Source organism: Chiloscyllium plagiosum, chromosome 21 (assembly GCF_004010195.1).
Source record: "Chiloscyllium plagiosum isolate BGI_BamShark_2017 chromosome 21, ASM401019v2, whole genome shotgun sequence".
NCBI lineage: Eukaryota > Metazoa > Chordata > Chondrichthyes > Orectolobiformes > Hemiscylliidae > Chiloscyllium > Chiloscyllium plagiosum.
Genome location: NC_057730.1, coordinates 55191104 through 55209877, shown reverse-complemented (window position 1 = coordinate 55209877; position 18774 = coordinate 55191104). Strand labels below are relative to the sequence as shown.

The 18774-nt window shown below is 40.5% G+C and overlaps 1 protein-coding gene across 1 annotated transcript in view; it reads right to left on the bottom strand.

The window, feature by feature from the left end:
- The window catches only part of abcc1 (ATP-binding cassette, sub-family C (CFTR/MRP), member 1), a 105951-nt gene extending 105317 nt beyond the window's left edge, over positions 1 to 634 (bottom strand). Inside the window, 2 exon segments of the mRNA XM_043712140.1 lie at positions 266 to 440; positions 569 to 634. Coding sequence (XP_043568075.1) covers positions 266 to 307 — 42 coding nt within the window. The 5' untranslated portion in view covers positions 308 to 440; positions 569 to 634.
- Positions 635 to 18774: the final 18140 nt, after the last annotated feature.

Sequence of the window (18774 nt, the reverse complement as noted above, 5' to 3'; positions counted from 1 at the left end):
ACCCTGCCTGAAATGGGTATGAGAGCAGGCCACCTCTGTGTGTTGTAGTGGTCCAATGCCCGGGTTGGGGAACCAGTCTACACAGCGGGAGAGGGGGATGGAAATGAACTCCATCTCCTACAGCCTCCTCTCTTTAACATGAAGAGGGGAAGCCAGGCCGCAGGAACCTATAGCGGTGACCAGGCCGGGAGCAGCCAGGACAGTAAGCGGTCCCCTCCAGCCCTCCCGGGTTACTCCATCCTCGGTAGACATGAGCCACACTCACCCAGAAGGCATCTGAGCCTCCTATGCTGCAGAAAGCCTCCATGCTGCCGCTTCCTCTGGCTGCTCCTTCCTGCTGTTAAAGGGATCGCACTCCGGCGCTGCCAGCACCAGCCGCTCATTGGCTCCAGCTTCCTCCTCCCACCGCTCCGCCGCATCCAACATTAACGCCCTCCGCTCTTCCCAAAACAACAAAAGCACAAAAGAGAAACGTTCAGCCAAGTCACTTGCAACAAGTTCACCCATAAACATTATCCTTCCCAAACCCGGCAAAGACCAGCACAATTAACGAATGTGTGCAAACTACATTCTAAGCGTCTGCTGCAATCAGCAAGGGGAACTTCAGATTGCCCGATAAATTGTACCATCCTTTAGGATGATTATTTGCCTCTGCTTATTGAATACTTGTGATGCTTTTGCCATAGACACCTGCAATTCCAAAACTATATTGACTCCCCACCCACGTGCATATATCTTTCATAGGATTCCACGAGGAACTAAGCCAAGTCAGTTCCAAATAGTACCTGTAGTACTATAACCTGGTGTTGTGTGATTTTTAACTAAAAGTAAAACATTGTACTTGTGAAAACAAATTCTTTAAAAGTGCTGCCTTACAGAAAAAGGAGAACCTAATGTAAAACAAAACTGATGAACAAACAAAACATTTTTTTTCATTGACCAGAGGTAAGGAAGAATTAGATTAGATTACTTACAGTGTGGAAACAGGCCCTTCGGCCCAACAAATCCACACCGCCCCACCAAAGCGCAACCCACCCATACCCCTACATTTACCCCTTACCTGACACTACGGGCAATTTAGCATGGCCAATTCACCTGACCAGCACACCTTTGGACTGTGGGAGGAAACCGGAGCACCCAGAGGAAACCCACGCAGACACGGGGAGAACATGCAAACTCCACACAGTGGAGTGTTGAGAATCTTTGGAACACAGAGCTGTGGGGCAGAATCCTTGTAGAAATTTAAGGCTGAGATGGATAGATTTTTGATCAGTTGGGTTATCAGTGTACGCTGCATGCTCCTACCGCAGAGGTGTATACTGACCCTGCTACCAAATAGCGGTAGGCATCTAGTCATTGCACCCAGCACTTGGATCAGTTTAAGGAGTCAGATTAGGAGGAGATCCTCTCGCTGTCCCATCTCCATCTGCACCATGTGTTAAAATTCAGGACCACTGGTACTGAAGTGAATCAAGATGCTAACAGAATAAGGATTGCATATTCTTACTGATGTGATAAATGGACTCACCCAAGAGTTAAAGCTAGCCTGGAAATCCACAAATTAACAAATCTGACCTGGAACATTTGAGTGAAACATGCTCTACTCCAGATTGCAAATGTGCCAGGGGATATCCATGTTGCATGCCCTTCACTAGGGACACCTGAATCTACTAGGTAGCATTTTCAACCAGGAGACAAGGGGAAGGAAATGGACGCAAAAACAAAAACAGAAATTGCTGGAAAAAGTCAGCAGGTCTGGCAGCATCTGTGGAGAGAAAGCAGAGTTAATGTTTCAGATACCACGAATTTCTCCACGAATTGAAGATTGTGCAGGAGAAGACGATGCAGAGAATCCTTCCATACAGAGCGTAACAGCCTGGAGGGAATTACTGAGAGATAGACCAAGCCATGTGGAATAGGCACCTGAGAAATGTTTTGAGCCTCAGGCTAACAAAAGTTTCTGTCCATTCAGGAGTTAGTGTGAACAGCAAAATCCATAAAACAGAAAAGATTTACTCAGAAGTATTTTCTAAAATGTTTAGAAAACATTTAGTCCTCTCAGATGAGAAGCATAGCTTTGATTGTTTATATAACAATACTTAACCATTGCAATATGGGAACAGTCTGTCTTGTACAATAATCTGGATCAGTTCTAATTGTATTTATTAAATCTGGATCCATATTTCAACAACTCTTAACAAAATATTAAGTAGGTGCAAGAGTAGCCACTTGGCCCCTCTGTCAATAAGGTAATGATTGATCTGCTTCAGGTCTCAACTACTATTTGTGCCAGTTTTACCTCGATCTTTTAAAAAATCTATCTACATCCTGTCTAAGTAGTTGCTGTGATCTAGCCTCCACAACTCTCATTCACTACACTCTGAAAGAAGAAATTCCTTCACAATTCAGTTTTAAATGTGTCCTCTTATTCTGTAACTATGTTCCCTAGTTTAAGATTCATTCTTTTAAATTCTAATTAACAAACTCCTTGCCTGATTAGCCATTAGTGTCAATTACATCACCTCAGAATCAGCCTAAAGAATCTCTTGAACTGTCTATACTGCCAATATATAGTTCCTTGAAAATGGGGACCAAAAATATATATAGTACTCCAGGTGCAGGCTCACAATACTCTGTAGAATTGTAACAGAGTTTCTCTATTTTTAAACTCCAATCCCATAACAATTATAACTAAAATTCTATTTGCCTTCAATTACTTGCTGTATTTGCATATCAGTTTTTTTGTGTGTTTCATGCACAAGAACACCCAGAGTGCTGCATTTACTTGAAGCCTGCTCAATTTCTTTCCACCAAAGTGAATGTTCTCATACAATCCTACGTAAACTCCATCTACCAACGTTTTGCTCATTTAACATATCTCCATCCCCTTGCAGATTCCTTAGATCCCCATCACACCATCCTGTCTCAATTTTTGTATCATGAAAATATTTAGATAAATTACACTTCAGCCCCTCTCCCAAATCATTAATATAAATATTGAATAATTACGGTACTAAGACTGATCTTCGTGGAACTCTACTAGTAACATTGCTCTAACCTGAAAAAAGCCCATTAATTTCTTTCTTCTGTATGTTAACCAATCCTCAATCCATGCAAATACATTAGCCCCAATTCAGTGAGCTCCCGTCTTGTGAAGTAACCTTTCATGTAGTGCCTAATCAGTTTTATTTTTATTTATTCACTCTTGAGACAAAGGTGTCACTGATTGGATGCAGCATTTACTGCTCATCCCTCGTTGCCCTTGAGAATGTGGTGGTGAGCTACCTTCTTGAATTGCTGCAGTCTCATGTGCTGTCAGTAGACCTACAATGCTATTAGTGAGGGAATTCCAAGATTTTAACCCAGCAACATTGAAGGAATGGCTAAATATAATAATCCCACTGGATTCACTAATATCCTTTAGGAGAAAAAGCTGCTGTCCTTACCTCGTTTGGTCTACATGTGACTCCAGACTCTCAGTGCTGTGGTTAACACTGATCTGCCCTGTGGGCAATTACGGATGGATTAAAAATGTTGGCCTGGCCAGTGATACCCACATCCTGTGAATTTTTAAATAATTCCAAGTCAGAATGTGAGTAGCTTGGAGAGGAACTTGCAGATGGTGGTATTCTGATTTATCTACTCCCCTTGTCCTTCTAGATGGAAGTGGTTGTGGGTTTGGTAGCTGCTGTATAAGGATCTTTGGTAAATTTCTGCAGTGCGTCTTGTAGATAGCACTGCTGCTACTGAGCGCTGGAGGTGAAGGGAATGGATGCTTGTGGATGTGGTGCCAATCTAGCTGGCAGCTTTGTCCTGGATGATATCAAGCTTTTTGAATGTTGTTGGAGCTGTACTCATCCAGACAAGTGGGGACTATATCATCACTTGATTTAACACTGCTGCCTCACGGCGCCAGAGACCCGGGTTCAATTCTCGCCTCAGGCGACTGTCTTTGTGGAGTTTGCACATTCTCTCCGTGTCTGCGTGGGTTTCCTCCGGGTGCTCCAGTTTCCTCCCACAGTCCAAAAATGTGCAGGTTAGGTGAATTGGCCATGCTAAATTGCCCATAGTGTTAGTTGAAGGGGTAATTGTAGGGGAATGGGTCTTGGTGGGTTGCACTTCGGCTGGTCGGTGTGGATTTGTTGGGCCAAAGGGCCTGTTTCCACACGTAAGAAATCTAAACAAAGAAATCTAGACTTGTGTCTCATAGATAGATGATGGGCACACTTTGGGGAGTCAGGAGGTGAGTTACTTGACACAGCTTTCCTAGCCTCTGACCTGCTCTTGTAGCCACTGTGTTTATGTGGTAAATCCAGCTGAGTTTCTGGTCAATGGTAACCTTCAGGATGTTGATAGAGAAGATTCAGTGATCATAACATCATTGAATGTGAAGTGGCGGTGGTTGGATTGTCTGTTATTGGAGATCATCATTGACTGGCATTTACGTGGTGAAAATGCCACTTGCCATTTATCAGCCCAAGCCTGGATGCTGTCCAGATCTTGTTGCATTTGGACATGAACTACTTCAGTTATCTGAGGAGTGGCAAATGGTTATGGACATTGTGCAATCAGAACATTCTTGCTTCTGACCTTATAATAAAGGGAAGGTCATTGAAGCAGAAGATGGTTGCACCTAGGACAATATCCTGAGGAATTCCTGCAGAGATGTTCTGCAGTTGAGCTGACTGATCTACATTTCAGTCCCCAGGCCCACAAGCCTCATTCCTGATGAAGGACTTAGGCACGAAATGTCAATTTTGTGTGCTTTTCTAGCACCATAATCTTGACTACAACACCCACAACCATCTTCCTATGTATGACTCCAACTAGAGGAGAGTTTGCCCTTGATATCCATTGATTCCAGTTTTGCTAGGGCTACTTGATACCACATTTGACCAAACGTGACCTTGAAGTCAAAGGCTGTTATTCCCACCTGGTCTCAGAATGCACACTGAAAATCCAAATATACTACTCCACTGGTTGCCCTTTGACAACGCTACTTGATATATATCCAAAGAATTCTAACAAATTAGTCAAATATAATTTCCCTTTCATAAAATTGTTTTGACTCTGTTTGATTATGTTAAGTTTTTCTAAATGGCCTGCTATTTTTTTCTTAATAATGGACAGTAGTATTTTCCCAACATCAGCTGTTAGGCTAACTAGCCTGTATTTTCCTGTTTTCTAGCTCCCACCCTTCTGATTAAAGGCATCACATTAGCTTTTTTCCCAAACTGCTTGGATCCTTCCCAAATTCAATGACCTCTGGAATATTTCAACATAGTTCCATTGTCTCTGCAGCCACTTCCTTTAAAACTCTTGAATGCAAGCCATTAGGACCTGGTGACTTGTCTGCCTTTAGTTCCTTTACAGCTAAATAAGTTTCCCTCATGACAGAGACTATTAAAAGATTTAGGGCGTAGGTTTGCTCGATGAGCTGTAGGTTTGATATCCAGACGTTTCATTACCTGGCTAGGTAACATCATCAGTGGCGACCTCCAAGTGAAGCGAAGCTGTTGTCTCCTGCTTTCTATTTATATGTTTGTCCTGGATGGGGTTCCTGGGGTTTTTGGTGATGTCATTTCCTGTTCGTTTTCTGAGGGGTTGATAGATGGTATCTAGATCTATGTATTTCTTTATGGCGTTGTGGTTGAAATGACAGCCAGACTACTAAGACCCCTCGGAATCCTAGTAGCACACAAACCCACCAACACTCTCAAACAAAACTAACAAACTTAAAAGACCCAGTACAACCCATGGACAAAACCAACGTCGTCTACAAAATTCCATGCAAGGACTGCCACAAACACTACGTAGGACAAACAGGAAGAAAGTTAGCCACCAGGATACACAAACACCAGCTAGCCACAAAAAGACACGACCCCCTCTCCCTCATAGCCCTACACACGGATGAAAAAAGCCACCATTTCGACTGGGACAACGCATCTATCCTGGGACAGGCTAAGCAAAGGCATGCCAGAGAATTCCTAGAGGCCTGGCACTCCAACCACAACGCCATAAACAAACGCATAGATCTAGATACCATCTATCAACCCCTCAGAAAATGAACTGGAAATGACATCACCACAAACCCCAGGAACTCCATCCAGGACAAACATGTAAATAAAAAGCAGGAGACAACAGCTTCGCTTCACTTGGAGGTCGCCACTGATGATGTTACCTAGCCAGGTAATGAAACGTCTGGATATCAAACCTACAGCTCAGCGAGCAAACCTACACCCTAAACCTCAACCTGAGCTACAAACTTTCACAAACCTTACAAAAAACTATTAAAAGATCTTTTCTCCCAACAGCACCTTGCTTTTCTGTTACCTTTGGGACATTTATAGTGTCCTCCACTGTGAAAACCAATGCAAAACACTGGTTTAAATTATCAACCATTTTCTTGTTGCATGTTATTAACTCTCCAGTTACATCCTTTAAGGGTCTCACACTTTAACTACTCTCTTTTATATACCCAAAGTTCTTGTTTATTTTATATTTCTTGCCAATTTACATTTATAATCAATTTCCACTCTATTAGTTTTTTTAGTCATCTGCTGTTCTTTTATTTTCAAGTATTTATAGTATCATTTTATCTTATACATCCACATGAAATGACAGATAGGATTGCACTTTAACATTTCATCCAAAAGACAGTATGTCTTACAGTGCCACATTCATTCAGCATTACATCAAAGTATCAACTTGGTTTATATGCACAAGTTTCAGGAGTGCAACTTGATTCTGATTCGAAGATGGGGATGTTACCACTTAGTAAAAGCTGACACCATCTAGAGATCTGCCGCACTGGGAAAAGTTAGATTACAATAATGTACCATAATGCAAAATGGTTCATAAAGAATACAAAGAAAATAATTAATACATTGACAAAGGCAATTTATTCTTTCCTATCTTGCTGACCAGATAACATTGTACTTTTGTATCCTTGAAATGGGTTTATCAGCATCATAACTGAGCTTGGTAACACTTCCAAACATGGAAAATACTTGAGCAGAGAATTTTGAAAGACAAAGGGTCATCTTGACTATTTCAGTTTCAAGATGTTTTGAAAATGTAGAGTTTTTTTGCTTTGTCTCAGTATGAGTTTGTGTATGTGGTAGATTAAAACATTAAAATTTGAACAAAGTACAAAGAACAAAGAAAATTTACAGCCCAGGAACAGGCCTTTCAGCCCTCTAAGTCTAAGCTGATCCAAATCTACTGTCTAAACCTGTCACCCAATTCCTAAGCATCTGTATCCCTCTGCTCCCCACCTACTCATGCATCTTTTCAAATGCATCTTAAATGAATCTACCACAAAACCATGTTGCCTATTACTGATAAGCCCATTCTTTTCTAAATATAAATAGATTTTATCCCTCAGTACCTTCTCCAGCAACTTTCCCACCACTGACGTCAGGTTTACTGGTCTGTAGTTACCTGGAATGTCCTTACTACCCTTCTTGTACAGGGGGACAACATGAGCAACCCTCCAGTACTCCGGCACCTCACCTGTGTTTAAGGATGTTACAAAGATATCTGTCAGGGCTCCAGCTATTTCCTCTCTTGCCTCTCTCAGCAACCTGGGATAGATCCCATCTGGTCCTGGGGATTTGTCCACCCTAATAATCTCTAGCCTACCCAACACATCTTCCCTACTTATGTCAACGTGATCCAGAGTTATCAAACTTCTATCTCTAATCTCAACATTCATCGTGTCCCTCTCCTCAGTGAACACTGATGCAAAGTAATCATTCAGAATTCACCCATTCTCTCAGGTTCGACACACGGCCTTCCTTCATTATCCTTTAGTGGATCAATTCTTTCTCTAGTTACCCGCTTGCTTTTTATATAAGAATAAAAGGCTTTGGGATTCTCCTTAATTCTGCTTGCTAAAGCTATTTCATGATCCCTTTTAGCCCGCTTGATTTCTCGTTTAAGACTGGTCCTACTCTTCGAATATTCCTCCAAGGCTCGTTCTGTTCTTAGCTGCCTGGACCTTACGTACGTTTCCCTTTTCCTCTTGAATTGCTTTCTCTTCAGAATGAAAGTGTGAATAATCCCCTTTTTTAGTCACTAGGAAACTGATTATAAATGGGCTTTCACTAATCACACATTTAGTAAATTCTTAACACCAGTGCTTAGTCATCAGCAAATATGAGAATCTCAATGTTTCACATCCTCAATTCCCCAAAATGAGGCAAAATAGTTTGGTTGTCAAAGAGGAATGTCTGCAATTTATGGTAGATTTGATTGCAATTTAACATTTCATTCAAAAGCCAGTATGTCTTACAGTGCCACATTTATTCAGCACTATACTAAAGTTTCATGTTGGGTGATATGCACACACTTTTCTTCGTGCTCTCGTCAGGACAACTCAGAAGAATAACAATTCAAAAGAGCAAAACAACATTTATGCAGTTTGATATTAGAGTGTTAATTGATGAGCAATTAGGTGGATTGGCCATGGGAAATGTAGGGATACAGGGATAGAGTAGGATGTTCTTCGGAGGATTGGTATGGATTCTATGATTTCAAAACCTTACTGACAGAGGTAATGCCATGGAGAATGTAACAATTAATGATTACTAACAGTTAATTGCCAAGTTTTATTGAGAAATCTGCATGTCCTGAAGACTGGCTGATCATATCAAACAGCATATCCCTCTGCTGCTTGCAAAAGAAAGGAACTGAATGGACCCAACTAGCCTATATGTGCAAAAGCCAGCATGGCAGTCTCAACCTAGTGATGATCCAGAGTGGCAGCCTCATTCCGGAGGGGTGGTCTCAACTTGGACTGGTAGTCTCCAGGTTTGTCGGTCTTGTCCCAGCATAGAGGCCTTTGGCGGTGGTTTCCGGATATTCCAGCAGCCTAGCGTGGCGGTCTCAGACCGGCTTGCGGATCTAGTCCAGCAGAGCAGACTCAGATTGGCTTGGAGATCTCCTCTCAGCATTGATTTGGAGGTGTCGGTGTTGGACTGGGATGTACAAAATTAAAAATCTTGGGACCCAGGACATTCGACCTCAGACCTTTGAGTGACCATCCTCCAAGATGGACTTCAGGACAGGCAACAACGCAAAGTGGCCGCGCAGAGGCTGATAGCCAAGTTTGGTACCCATCAACCGGTACCTTCGGTTCAAGTCACATTACAGGTGACCACACATACACACACACACATATACACACACACACAGACACGTTTGTGGGGTGAATTTGTACTTGCAGAATTACATTTTATTTTGCTCAAAAACTGCTTAAATCCATGTAAGATTCTATAAATTCCTTTTTTAGATTAGAATCAGTCTGAACATTGGGGCACAGACAGCCTCACACAGGGCATCTCACACCTTCAATGCATTATCTGGACCGACATGGCACCTATTGTTAAAGTTCACTTGAGAATGTAACTTTAAGAAAGATTTGGGATTTACATATGAAAGAACTGAAACCAACATGCTCATTTTAAAAAATGAGAGACTTAACAAACAATCCAAGTCCTTTTCAATATATAATTTCAGTAAACTTTTGCTATAAATTCTGTGTCCTACGAGCTTATACTCCATAACCACCTGATGAAGAAGCAGTGCTCCGAAATCTAGTGCTTCCAAATAAACCTGTTGGACCATGAACTGGTGTTATGTGATTTTTAACTTTGTACTCCCAGTGTGGAGGTCTCATTCTGGGTATTCCAGCAGCCTGGATAAAGTGAAGTCTGCAGATGCTGGAAATCAGAGTTGAGAGTGTGTAGCTGGAAAAGCACAGTCTGGCGGGTGGTCTCATCCCAGCGCAGTAGCCGGCTTGTCCTTGAAGGGTGGTCTCACCTTGGCATGTCAGTCTCTAGGTTTGACGGTCTTGTTCCGGCATGGAGGTTTTCTTCAGCAGCAGCTTCCGGGTATTCCAGCATTCATCGTTTTAAATTGGCTTTCCCCAAACTGAAGTGAACTTTGTCTTAATTTTTATTGTGTATGGCGATTTAAAATTTTCTTTTTTTTTGTAAAATACAACAAATTGCTATTCTATTGTATCCTGAGGTTATGAAATGTATTAGGTAAATCCCAACAGAGTCATAGAGATGTACAGCACAGAAACAGACCCTTCGGTCCAACCCGTCCATGCTGAGCAGATAGATATCCCAACCTAATCGAGTCCCATTTGCCAGCCCTTGGCCCATATGCATCTAAACACTTCCTATTCATATACCCATCCAGATGCCTTTTAAATGTTGCAATTATACCAGCCTCCACCACTTCCTCTGGCAGCTCATTCCATACACACACACCACCCTCTGCGTGAAAACGTTGCCCCTTAGGTCCCTTTTATATTTTCCCCATTACCCTAAACCTATACCCTCTAATCATTTCTTTTTTCACCCAAGTTGCTACTTCTGGTGTTAGGTTATGTTTTTTCTATGAACAAGCAACCAAATTTTATTAAGCACAGTACAGAACAAGCTTTGGAGAAACCTTGGACACTCTTCGGCATGCTTGCCAGTCATGTCCAGAGGTCTCTCTGGAGGAACCTTTTACACACACACCTCGTAGGGCTTACGGAGTCATGGCAAAAGCTCTCTCTGAACAAATTTACAGTTCTTCCTTTATACAAAATCTTTACATCACAGTTAGTAACGCCCATAAGACAACCCCCAGTCACTCTGTCATAGTCACATGCCATTCAAGACACCACACAATGACCACCTCACCTCCAGAAACAATGTAATGCAATTCATCCCTTAAATGGTCAAATCTGTTGTAAATCGCTTTTATGTAACTATAAGGGAGTAGTCAAATTCCAACTGTAATTAGATTAGATTAGATTAGATTAGATTAGATTAGATTAGATTAGATTAGATTAGATTAGATTAGATTAGATTAGATTAGATTAGATTAGATTAGATTAGAGGAGAATGTGCAAACTCCACACAGACAGTCGCCTGAGTCGGGAATTGAACCCGGGTCTCTGGCGCTGCGAGGCAGCAGTGCTAACCACTGTGATACCGTGCCGCCCACAAATGTTCTTATTGTAATGTAATGTAATGTTGTTATTGATTTCTGAATAAGGGATGAAAAATGTAAATCATCTCTGAATGGCAAGGAAATGGCCATGTAAACCTCCCACATTCCACCTATAAGACAAAGACACACCACCCTACCCATGTGGCATTCAATTTCTTGCAGGTCAGCAGAGCAAATTAACTCTTTAATATCACACCTGGTGTGACTCCAGGATGTTGCCAGTACTCTTCCTATTTCTCATTGATACATTGCCCCATGGCATCAAATAACTCAAAATGTATTGTTCAGTGGCCTCAGGATTTTCTAAAGTATTTGACAGACATTTTAAAAGTGTATTAACTATTGTAATGTAGGGAATTGCAGCAGCCAATTTGCACACAGAAATCAGATAATGACATGACAGTTTGTGATAGAAGAGTTGCCTGAAAGTTAAGTATTGGTTTAGAAGAACTGCCCTGGTCTTCTTTGAGAAATCATGCCAATAGATCCTGGATTGTCACCTCAAGACGACAGGTAGAACACTGTTTAATATAAGAAAAGGATTAGTAAAACCCTTCCTCAGTGCCGAACTGAAGTGTCGTCTTGTTTAATTTCCCAAGTCTCCAGACAAATTTTGAAATTATAACAATCTAACTTAAAGCAGCAGTGCAAACAGCTGACATTTGTGATGGCCATATTTAAAAAGACAGAAATAGGAAATGATAGCTTTATGAAGTAGCATCCACAGATTTATAATCTATTTCATCTCACTACATTAACATACTAAAGTGGTACAACTCAGCCTAGTTCATTGGTCAAAAGGAACATTAATCTGAATAACAACAGATCGCTTAGACCCTTGTTTTTTCTGGAGAATGACAGTGGTAGATCATCAAGGTAAGGGTACTTTAAAAGACTACTTCAACAGGAGAGTTACCAAAGAATGGCAGTATTGAAAAAGTTACAAAAGACTTCAGCATTTGAAATAGTATAGCAAATATGGCAGTATAATGAAACAAATATCTACAGATACTGGTAATCTGAAACAAAAACAGAAAGTGCTAGAAAAACTCAGCATCTGTGCAGAGAAACCAGTTTAATGTTTCAAGTCTGGTGACCTTCCTTTAAAAGATACTGTCCTCTCCACAGATGCCAGACCTGCTGAGGTTGTCCAGCAATTTCTGTTTCTATTCTTAACAAATTAGTTAATAGTGATTACTTAAGGGCTTTTTCTGAATGTTTTCTCTGCCTCAGGTAAACCAATTATAGAGAGGACATGACCTTCTGTCATGATACAACAAACACTGGTCACAATATAAGCATCATGTTTGACTGTAATATGAGTTTCTGAACACATAATACACCATCACTAGGTTAGATTTCCTACAGTTTGGAAACAGGCCCTTCAGCCCAACAAGTCTGGAGAGTAACTCACCCAGGCCCATTCCCCTACCCTATATTTACCCCTGACTAATGCACCTAACACTATGAGAAATTTAGCACCTAACCTGCACATCTTTGAATTGTGGGAGGAAACCAGAGCACCCAGAGGAAACCCACACGGACACAGGGAGAATGTGCAAACTCCACACAGACAGTCGGCCAAGGTGGGACTTGAACCCGGGTCCCTGGCACTGTGAGGCAGTAGTGCTAACCACTAAGCCACCATGTCACCCCAAAAAAACTAACTCTTTCCATTCTGTAAAATTGCTCCTTACTCAGGTCGCTGTTGTGAAAGCCTTTGTTACTTCTAGATTCGACTATTCCAATGCAATTCTGACTGGCCATCTATATTCTACCTTTCATTAGGTCAATCAAAGCTCTGTTGGTCATTTCCCAACTTGCAGCAGGTCCTGTTTATCAAGCACATCTGTGCCCAGCAACACTTTGATTTTAAAATTCTCATTCTTGTTTCCAAATCCCTGCATTCGTCAGTCCTACATATCTCTGTTATCACCTTCATCTGCTCAATCTATGGAGATACCCAACTGCCTAAAATTCTGATCTCAAGCAACATTTCCTCTAATTGTTTTTCTGCTGTATAGACCTCAGAGGTCCATGTGCGGCAGCATTTGTCAGCATGCGGCTCAATGTTGTGAAGATGCGGTCATTTTAAAACGGTTATTTTGTCCGGGGGTTTTTTGAAGAGAGGTTGTAAAAGCAGAGGTGGCAAAGTAGCTATCTTAAGAACTCAGCCTAAGTCAGCAATCAGAGGAGGCCTTTAGTCGTAGAGTCATAGAGATATACAACACAGAAACAGACCCTTCGATCCAACTCATTCATGCTGACCAGATATCCCAATCCAATCTAGTCCCACCTGCCAGCACCTGGCCCATATCTCTCCAAAACCTTTCCATTCATATACCCATCCAGATGCCTTTTAAATGTTGCAATTGTACCAGCCTCCACCACTTCGTCTGGCAGATCATTCCACACATGTGCCACCCTCTATGTGAAAAAGTTGCCCCTTAAGTCTCTTTTATATCTTTCCCCTCTCACCCTAAACCTGTGCCCCCTGGTTCTGGACTCCCCCACCCCAGGAAAAAACTTTGTGTATTTATCCTATCCATGCCCCTCATAATTTTATAAATCTCTGTAAGGTGACCCCTCACTTTCTAGCTTTTTTATATATAAGTTGTAGCAGGAGAAGCTGTTTGGGTCCCTGAAGGGTTGCAAGCTTCAGTAATTGATTTCTAACTGTGACTTCTCTGAAATCTCTCTTCGTGTTGTTCCCTCCTGGATTAAGAAACTGCACAAAAGAATCTGTCTCTGAATTTACCTTTTTGCCAAGGGGTGTGTTGATGAGATATTACCATATTGGAACAGTTAATTTAGTACTCATTTAGTACAGTACTCATTTAGTACTGTATCTATTTTCAGTTATGTTTTCCAATATTTAAGTTATTCTAAATTCCTCTATCTTTTGTTTGTATAGTGTTTAAATAAATTGTGTTTTGTTTAACATTGAGTGGTTTGACCAGTTGCATCACACCTGGAACACCCACTTCATATTTACCTTTAAAATAAGAAAAGGTTAGGGTCTAGGCTACCTTCTTAAAATATTTTGAGGGGGTCTGGTCTGGTCCATAACAATATGCATAAAGCTTCCCTACAGCAATATTCCATCTAAGCCACACAGCTTAGACGGAGCATTGCTCAAGCATCCACAGTTTTAAACATTCCATCAAAGAATACAAGAACTAGAAGCAGGAGTAAGCAATTCAGGTCCTCAAGCCTGCTTGCCATTTGATACTATCATGGCTAATCTTACCTCGGCCTCAACTTCCTTTACGGCCCACTCTCCATAAACTTTAATTCATTATCCTAACTAAAAATTTGTCCATCTCCTCCTTCAATTTATTCAAAGTCACGCCATCACCCACACTTGCGTATAGTGACTTCCACAGATTCACATCCCTTTGAGAGAGTAATTTCTCCTCATCTCTGTTTTAATCTGCTACCCCTTATCCTAAAACTATGACCACTCATTCTAGGTTGCCCCACATGAGGAAACATCCTCTCCACGTCTACGTTATTAATCCCCTTTATCATCTTATATACCTCCAGAAATCTTGTCTCATTCTTCTAAACTGTGGAGAGGATAGGCCTAAATTACTACATCTCTAGAATCACTTTAGTGTGTCTCTTCCGAACCACCTCCAATACAACTACATCCTTCCTCAAGTAATACCTTCAATCGTAATGGTCTGGAAGGTAAGCAGTGATACTTCACTGTGATTAAGTGTTTGTAAAGGATACTGCTTGGGGACTAAAATGTTTTTAAAACTTTGAATCTTTTTTCTGTGTAAGACAAAATGCTTTCTATATATATTTATATAAAATATACCTTTTTTCTTTTGTGTAATAAACTTCAACTTTTTGACAAAAGAACATTGGCAGCCTCATGTGAACATGTTCAGCAACTGACTACCACAGTAATCAAATTGCAAAATTCAAACTTATGATCTCTCGATGCAGGCTTCAGTCTGGCATCTGACTTGTACAGTATTATCATCAGTTGGAATTATAACAAGTTACAGGCTAAAACTTGGAACTGAAGATTTAGTTATTCCATGGGTCTATTTTATAGTGTATTACTTCTACTATTAAAATTGGGAACTTAGATTTTGATAACTGGCACTTGTTAATGTCGAGAGTGTGGTGCTGGAAAAGCACAGCAGGTTAGGCAGCATCCGAGGAGCAGGAAAATTGGTGTTTCAGGCAAAAGCCCTTCATCAGAAATGACACTTGTTAATGACCAGCTATCCTGAGAGATACATTGTTGAAAATTTCAAAGGGCAATCTTTATCACTCATGATTTGTTGTTGGTTTGTATGTAACTTAGCCATTTATGTAATATGTAATTCCTTCCTTCCAGCTCTAGAAAACAATGGACACACAGCAACAACTTACCTCAGATAAGATTTCTTCATATGATGCAATTTAAATGATGGGTGAAGAGGCTAATCTTTGAGAGGAAGATTCTGCCATAAGTGCTGCTTATGAAACTACCAAGTGTGGTCATTGGTGTTGTTTTAGGTGTTTATGGGTGTTGCCAAACTGTTATAGTCAATCATCAGTGTGACAGTGTCTATCAGCCCATAGGAGATATTGTCACAGTGATTTGCATGTTTAATATTCTCCTCCTGAAAAGGCGATGGAAGCAGAGACCTTGAATATCTTAAGGCCTAGAACAATTGATTTTTGATCAGCAAAGGAATGAAAGGTTTCCGCCATAGGATGGAATATGGACTTGAGGTTGCAATCAGATCAGCCACCAGTATATACTGGTCATCAGGTTCCTGTTTTCTCATCACACAGAAAGTCCCTGAATGTAAAACTGTCTTGTATCATGTGGACATGCCCAAGATAACAAAGCCACCTCTATTTGGTTAGTGCCAATGCACTTGGGAGCTCTGCCTCTGAAAGGACTGTGCATTTGTGATCTTGACTGCCATAGGGAGTGAAGATGTAATTTGTTGAGATGATTTACTTGATTGCTGTAAACCATCCATGTTTCACAACTATCCAACAATGTGCTGAGAACACAGGCCTTATAAGCCATCAGTTTGATTCAAAGAGTCAGCGTGATGTTATTCCATGTGTATTTTGTGAGATGGCCAAAAATAATAGCTCTTTCATATGTATATATTAAGGAACAGATTGTCAACATGGACATGAGATAGCACAATTTATTCAACACTTCCAATGGGGTGTTATTTAGTGTGATCTGGCATGATGAGATAACGCCTTGCCCCATGATCCCAAATTTCCTGATGCTTGTGCCCTACATGATTCAAATCCCACCATGGCCACTGGGGGAATTTGAGTTTGTGCACTGAATCTGTATTACGCAGCTGGTCTCTATTATTATTACTGATCCTCATAAAAACCCAACTTCATAAAATCCTCATAAATGTCCCTTAGGGAAGGAAATCTGCCATCCTTACCTGGTCTGGTCTACATGTGACTCCAGACCCACAGCAATATGATTGGCTCTTAACTGCCCTCTGGCCCAGCAAGCCATTCAGTTCAAGAGTAATTAGGGATATGAAACAAATTCTGGCCTTGCCAGTGATACCCATATAATATCAAAGAATTTTAAAAAGTAAAAAAAAATCCACTGACTAATGGGACAGCACAGCAGATTTATTGGGTTTAAGCCCTTTTCCATGAATTTGTAAGTGTTGAAAGGCTCTGGGCTCAGATCACCACAAACACTGACATGATCATGTCCTTCAGGTGTGCTATTCCATAGTCCTTTTCACTGTGGCTCCCCACTCCTTTGCCAAACTCCTCGGGTGCCTACTGTAAGATTCACCTGGCCCACAAGACTAGTACCTCAGCAAATTAATCTCTGAAAGTCATCTATTTGGATGTTCAGCTATTGTGAAACATTTCATATTTCTTTGATTAAAGAAGCCGCTAATAGGTTGAACTGAAATAAAATCCACTGAGAGCTTTCACATGAATTAAGAAATATCTTCTGTTAAGCATTATATTCACCCTCATTTCTAGGAGCAACTGTTTATTTTTCTCATGTTGTGCCATGCATGGATACGTCTGAACTTGCATTAAATATCACAGGATAAACATAGAAATGAAGGGCACTGTGAAATGTATTAAAATTTAGTGTTATGCAATGTAAATTTACAATTAATTTTCAGGATCTTGTTTTTATATATGAATAGATTCCATTATAAGTTTTCCCTTAGCAAAGGCTAACCCAAAAAAGTTAACTTATTTATTTCTATCTACCTTGTAAATAATATTTGCTTCACCATTCAGATCTTCACCTGTCTTGCTCTATTTCCTGGTCAGGAAGGCAATCAGGTGAATCGTTTCAAAAGTTGCTGCTGAAAGTAATTTTTTTTTTAGAAGCACATATTAATGGTATAACTTGATGTGTTCCTCCTCTTTCATTTCTGTGTCCAGCTTTAATTTGAGAGCTTGATATTAACACCATGTTGATGACACTCAGTGGTGTATGCTGGTACTACAACAATGGGTTCTACCCCTTTGGTATTTTTGAAGGTATTTCTATCTCCCATGTTATCCTTTAATCTAATCTAATCTATTAAGATAAAATTGCACATTCCCACAGATACTGTTTTCTGAAATAATACAATTAAAATGACCTCTATTCTTGAATAATCTCACCTATAATTTACAGAGTGATATTTACAGGGCCTAAAACATCAAAGAAAGCACAGAGCAGGCATATCTACTTAACAGAATTTTTAACATAATTTTTAGAAGAAATTAGAATGAATATATTTACCTGAAGCTCCAAACAGACTCAGCCACTTACATATAAATTATAGGTCTAAAGATCTACCTTGAAGATTTGTACTCATATGCTGAGGATTACATTGATACATTTTGCTTAAATAGGACGAACATTTGAATATGAACCTTAAAAGAACAACTTTAAACAAATCCCTTTATCCTCTTTACATTCTCTTCTGGGCGGCATGGTAGCACAGTGGCTAGCACTGCTGCCTCACAGCACCAGAGACCTGGGTTCCATTCCCACCTCAGGCGACTGACTGTGTGGAGTTTGCACATTCTACCCGTGTCTGCATGGGTTTCCTCCCACAGTCCAAAGATGTGCAGGTCAGGTGAATTGGCCATGCTAAATTGCCCGTAGTGTTAGGTGCAGGGGTAAATGTAGGGGAATGGGTCTGGGTTGGTGTGGACTTGTTGGGACGAAGGGCCTGTTTCTACACTGTAAGTAAGTAATCTAAAAAATTTATATATGTTCTCATCTTACTTCTGATTCAGAATGCAGTGTAATAAGATGTCACTGAGAAATTAAGAGAGGGATTGAACTAAAAGTAATCTTCACTGTTTGTATCACACAATAACAGCATAAATTTATTTAGTGCCTTAACATAATAAAGTGTCCCAAATAACTTTACTGGAGTGTTATAAAGCAAAATTTGACAAAGCTACGTCAGACATCATATGGATATCATATATAGATAACATATAGTGGGTAGAAATGAAAGTAGATTTGAAACCACAAATAGATCATACATCTTATCAAATGGCAGAGTAGTGTCAAAGGAATTCATGTCTCTAGACTCAGATATAGAGCACAGAAACAGACCTTTTGTTCCAACTTGTCCATGCTAACCAGATATCTTAAATTAACCTAGCCCCATTTGCCAGCATTTAGCCCATATCTCTCTAAGCCTTCCTATTCATATACTCATCCAGATGCCTTTTAAATGCTGTAAATTGCGCCAGCCTCCACAAATTCCTCTGGCAGCTCAT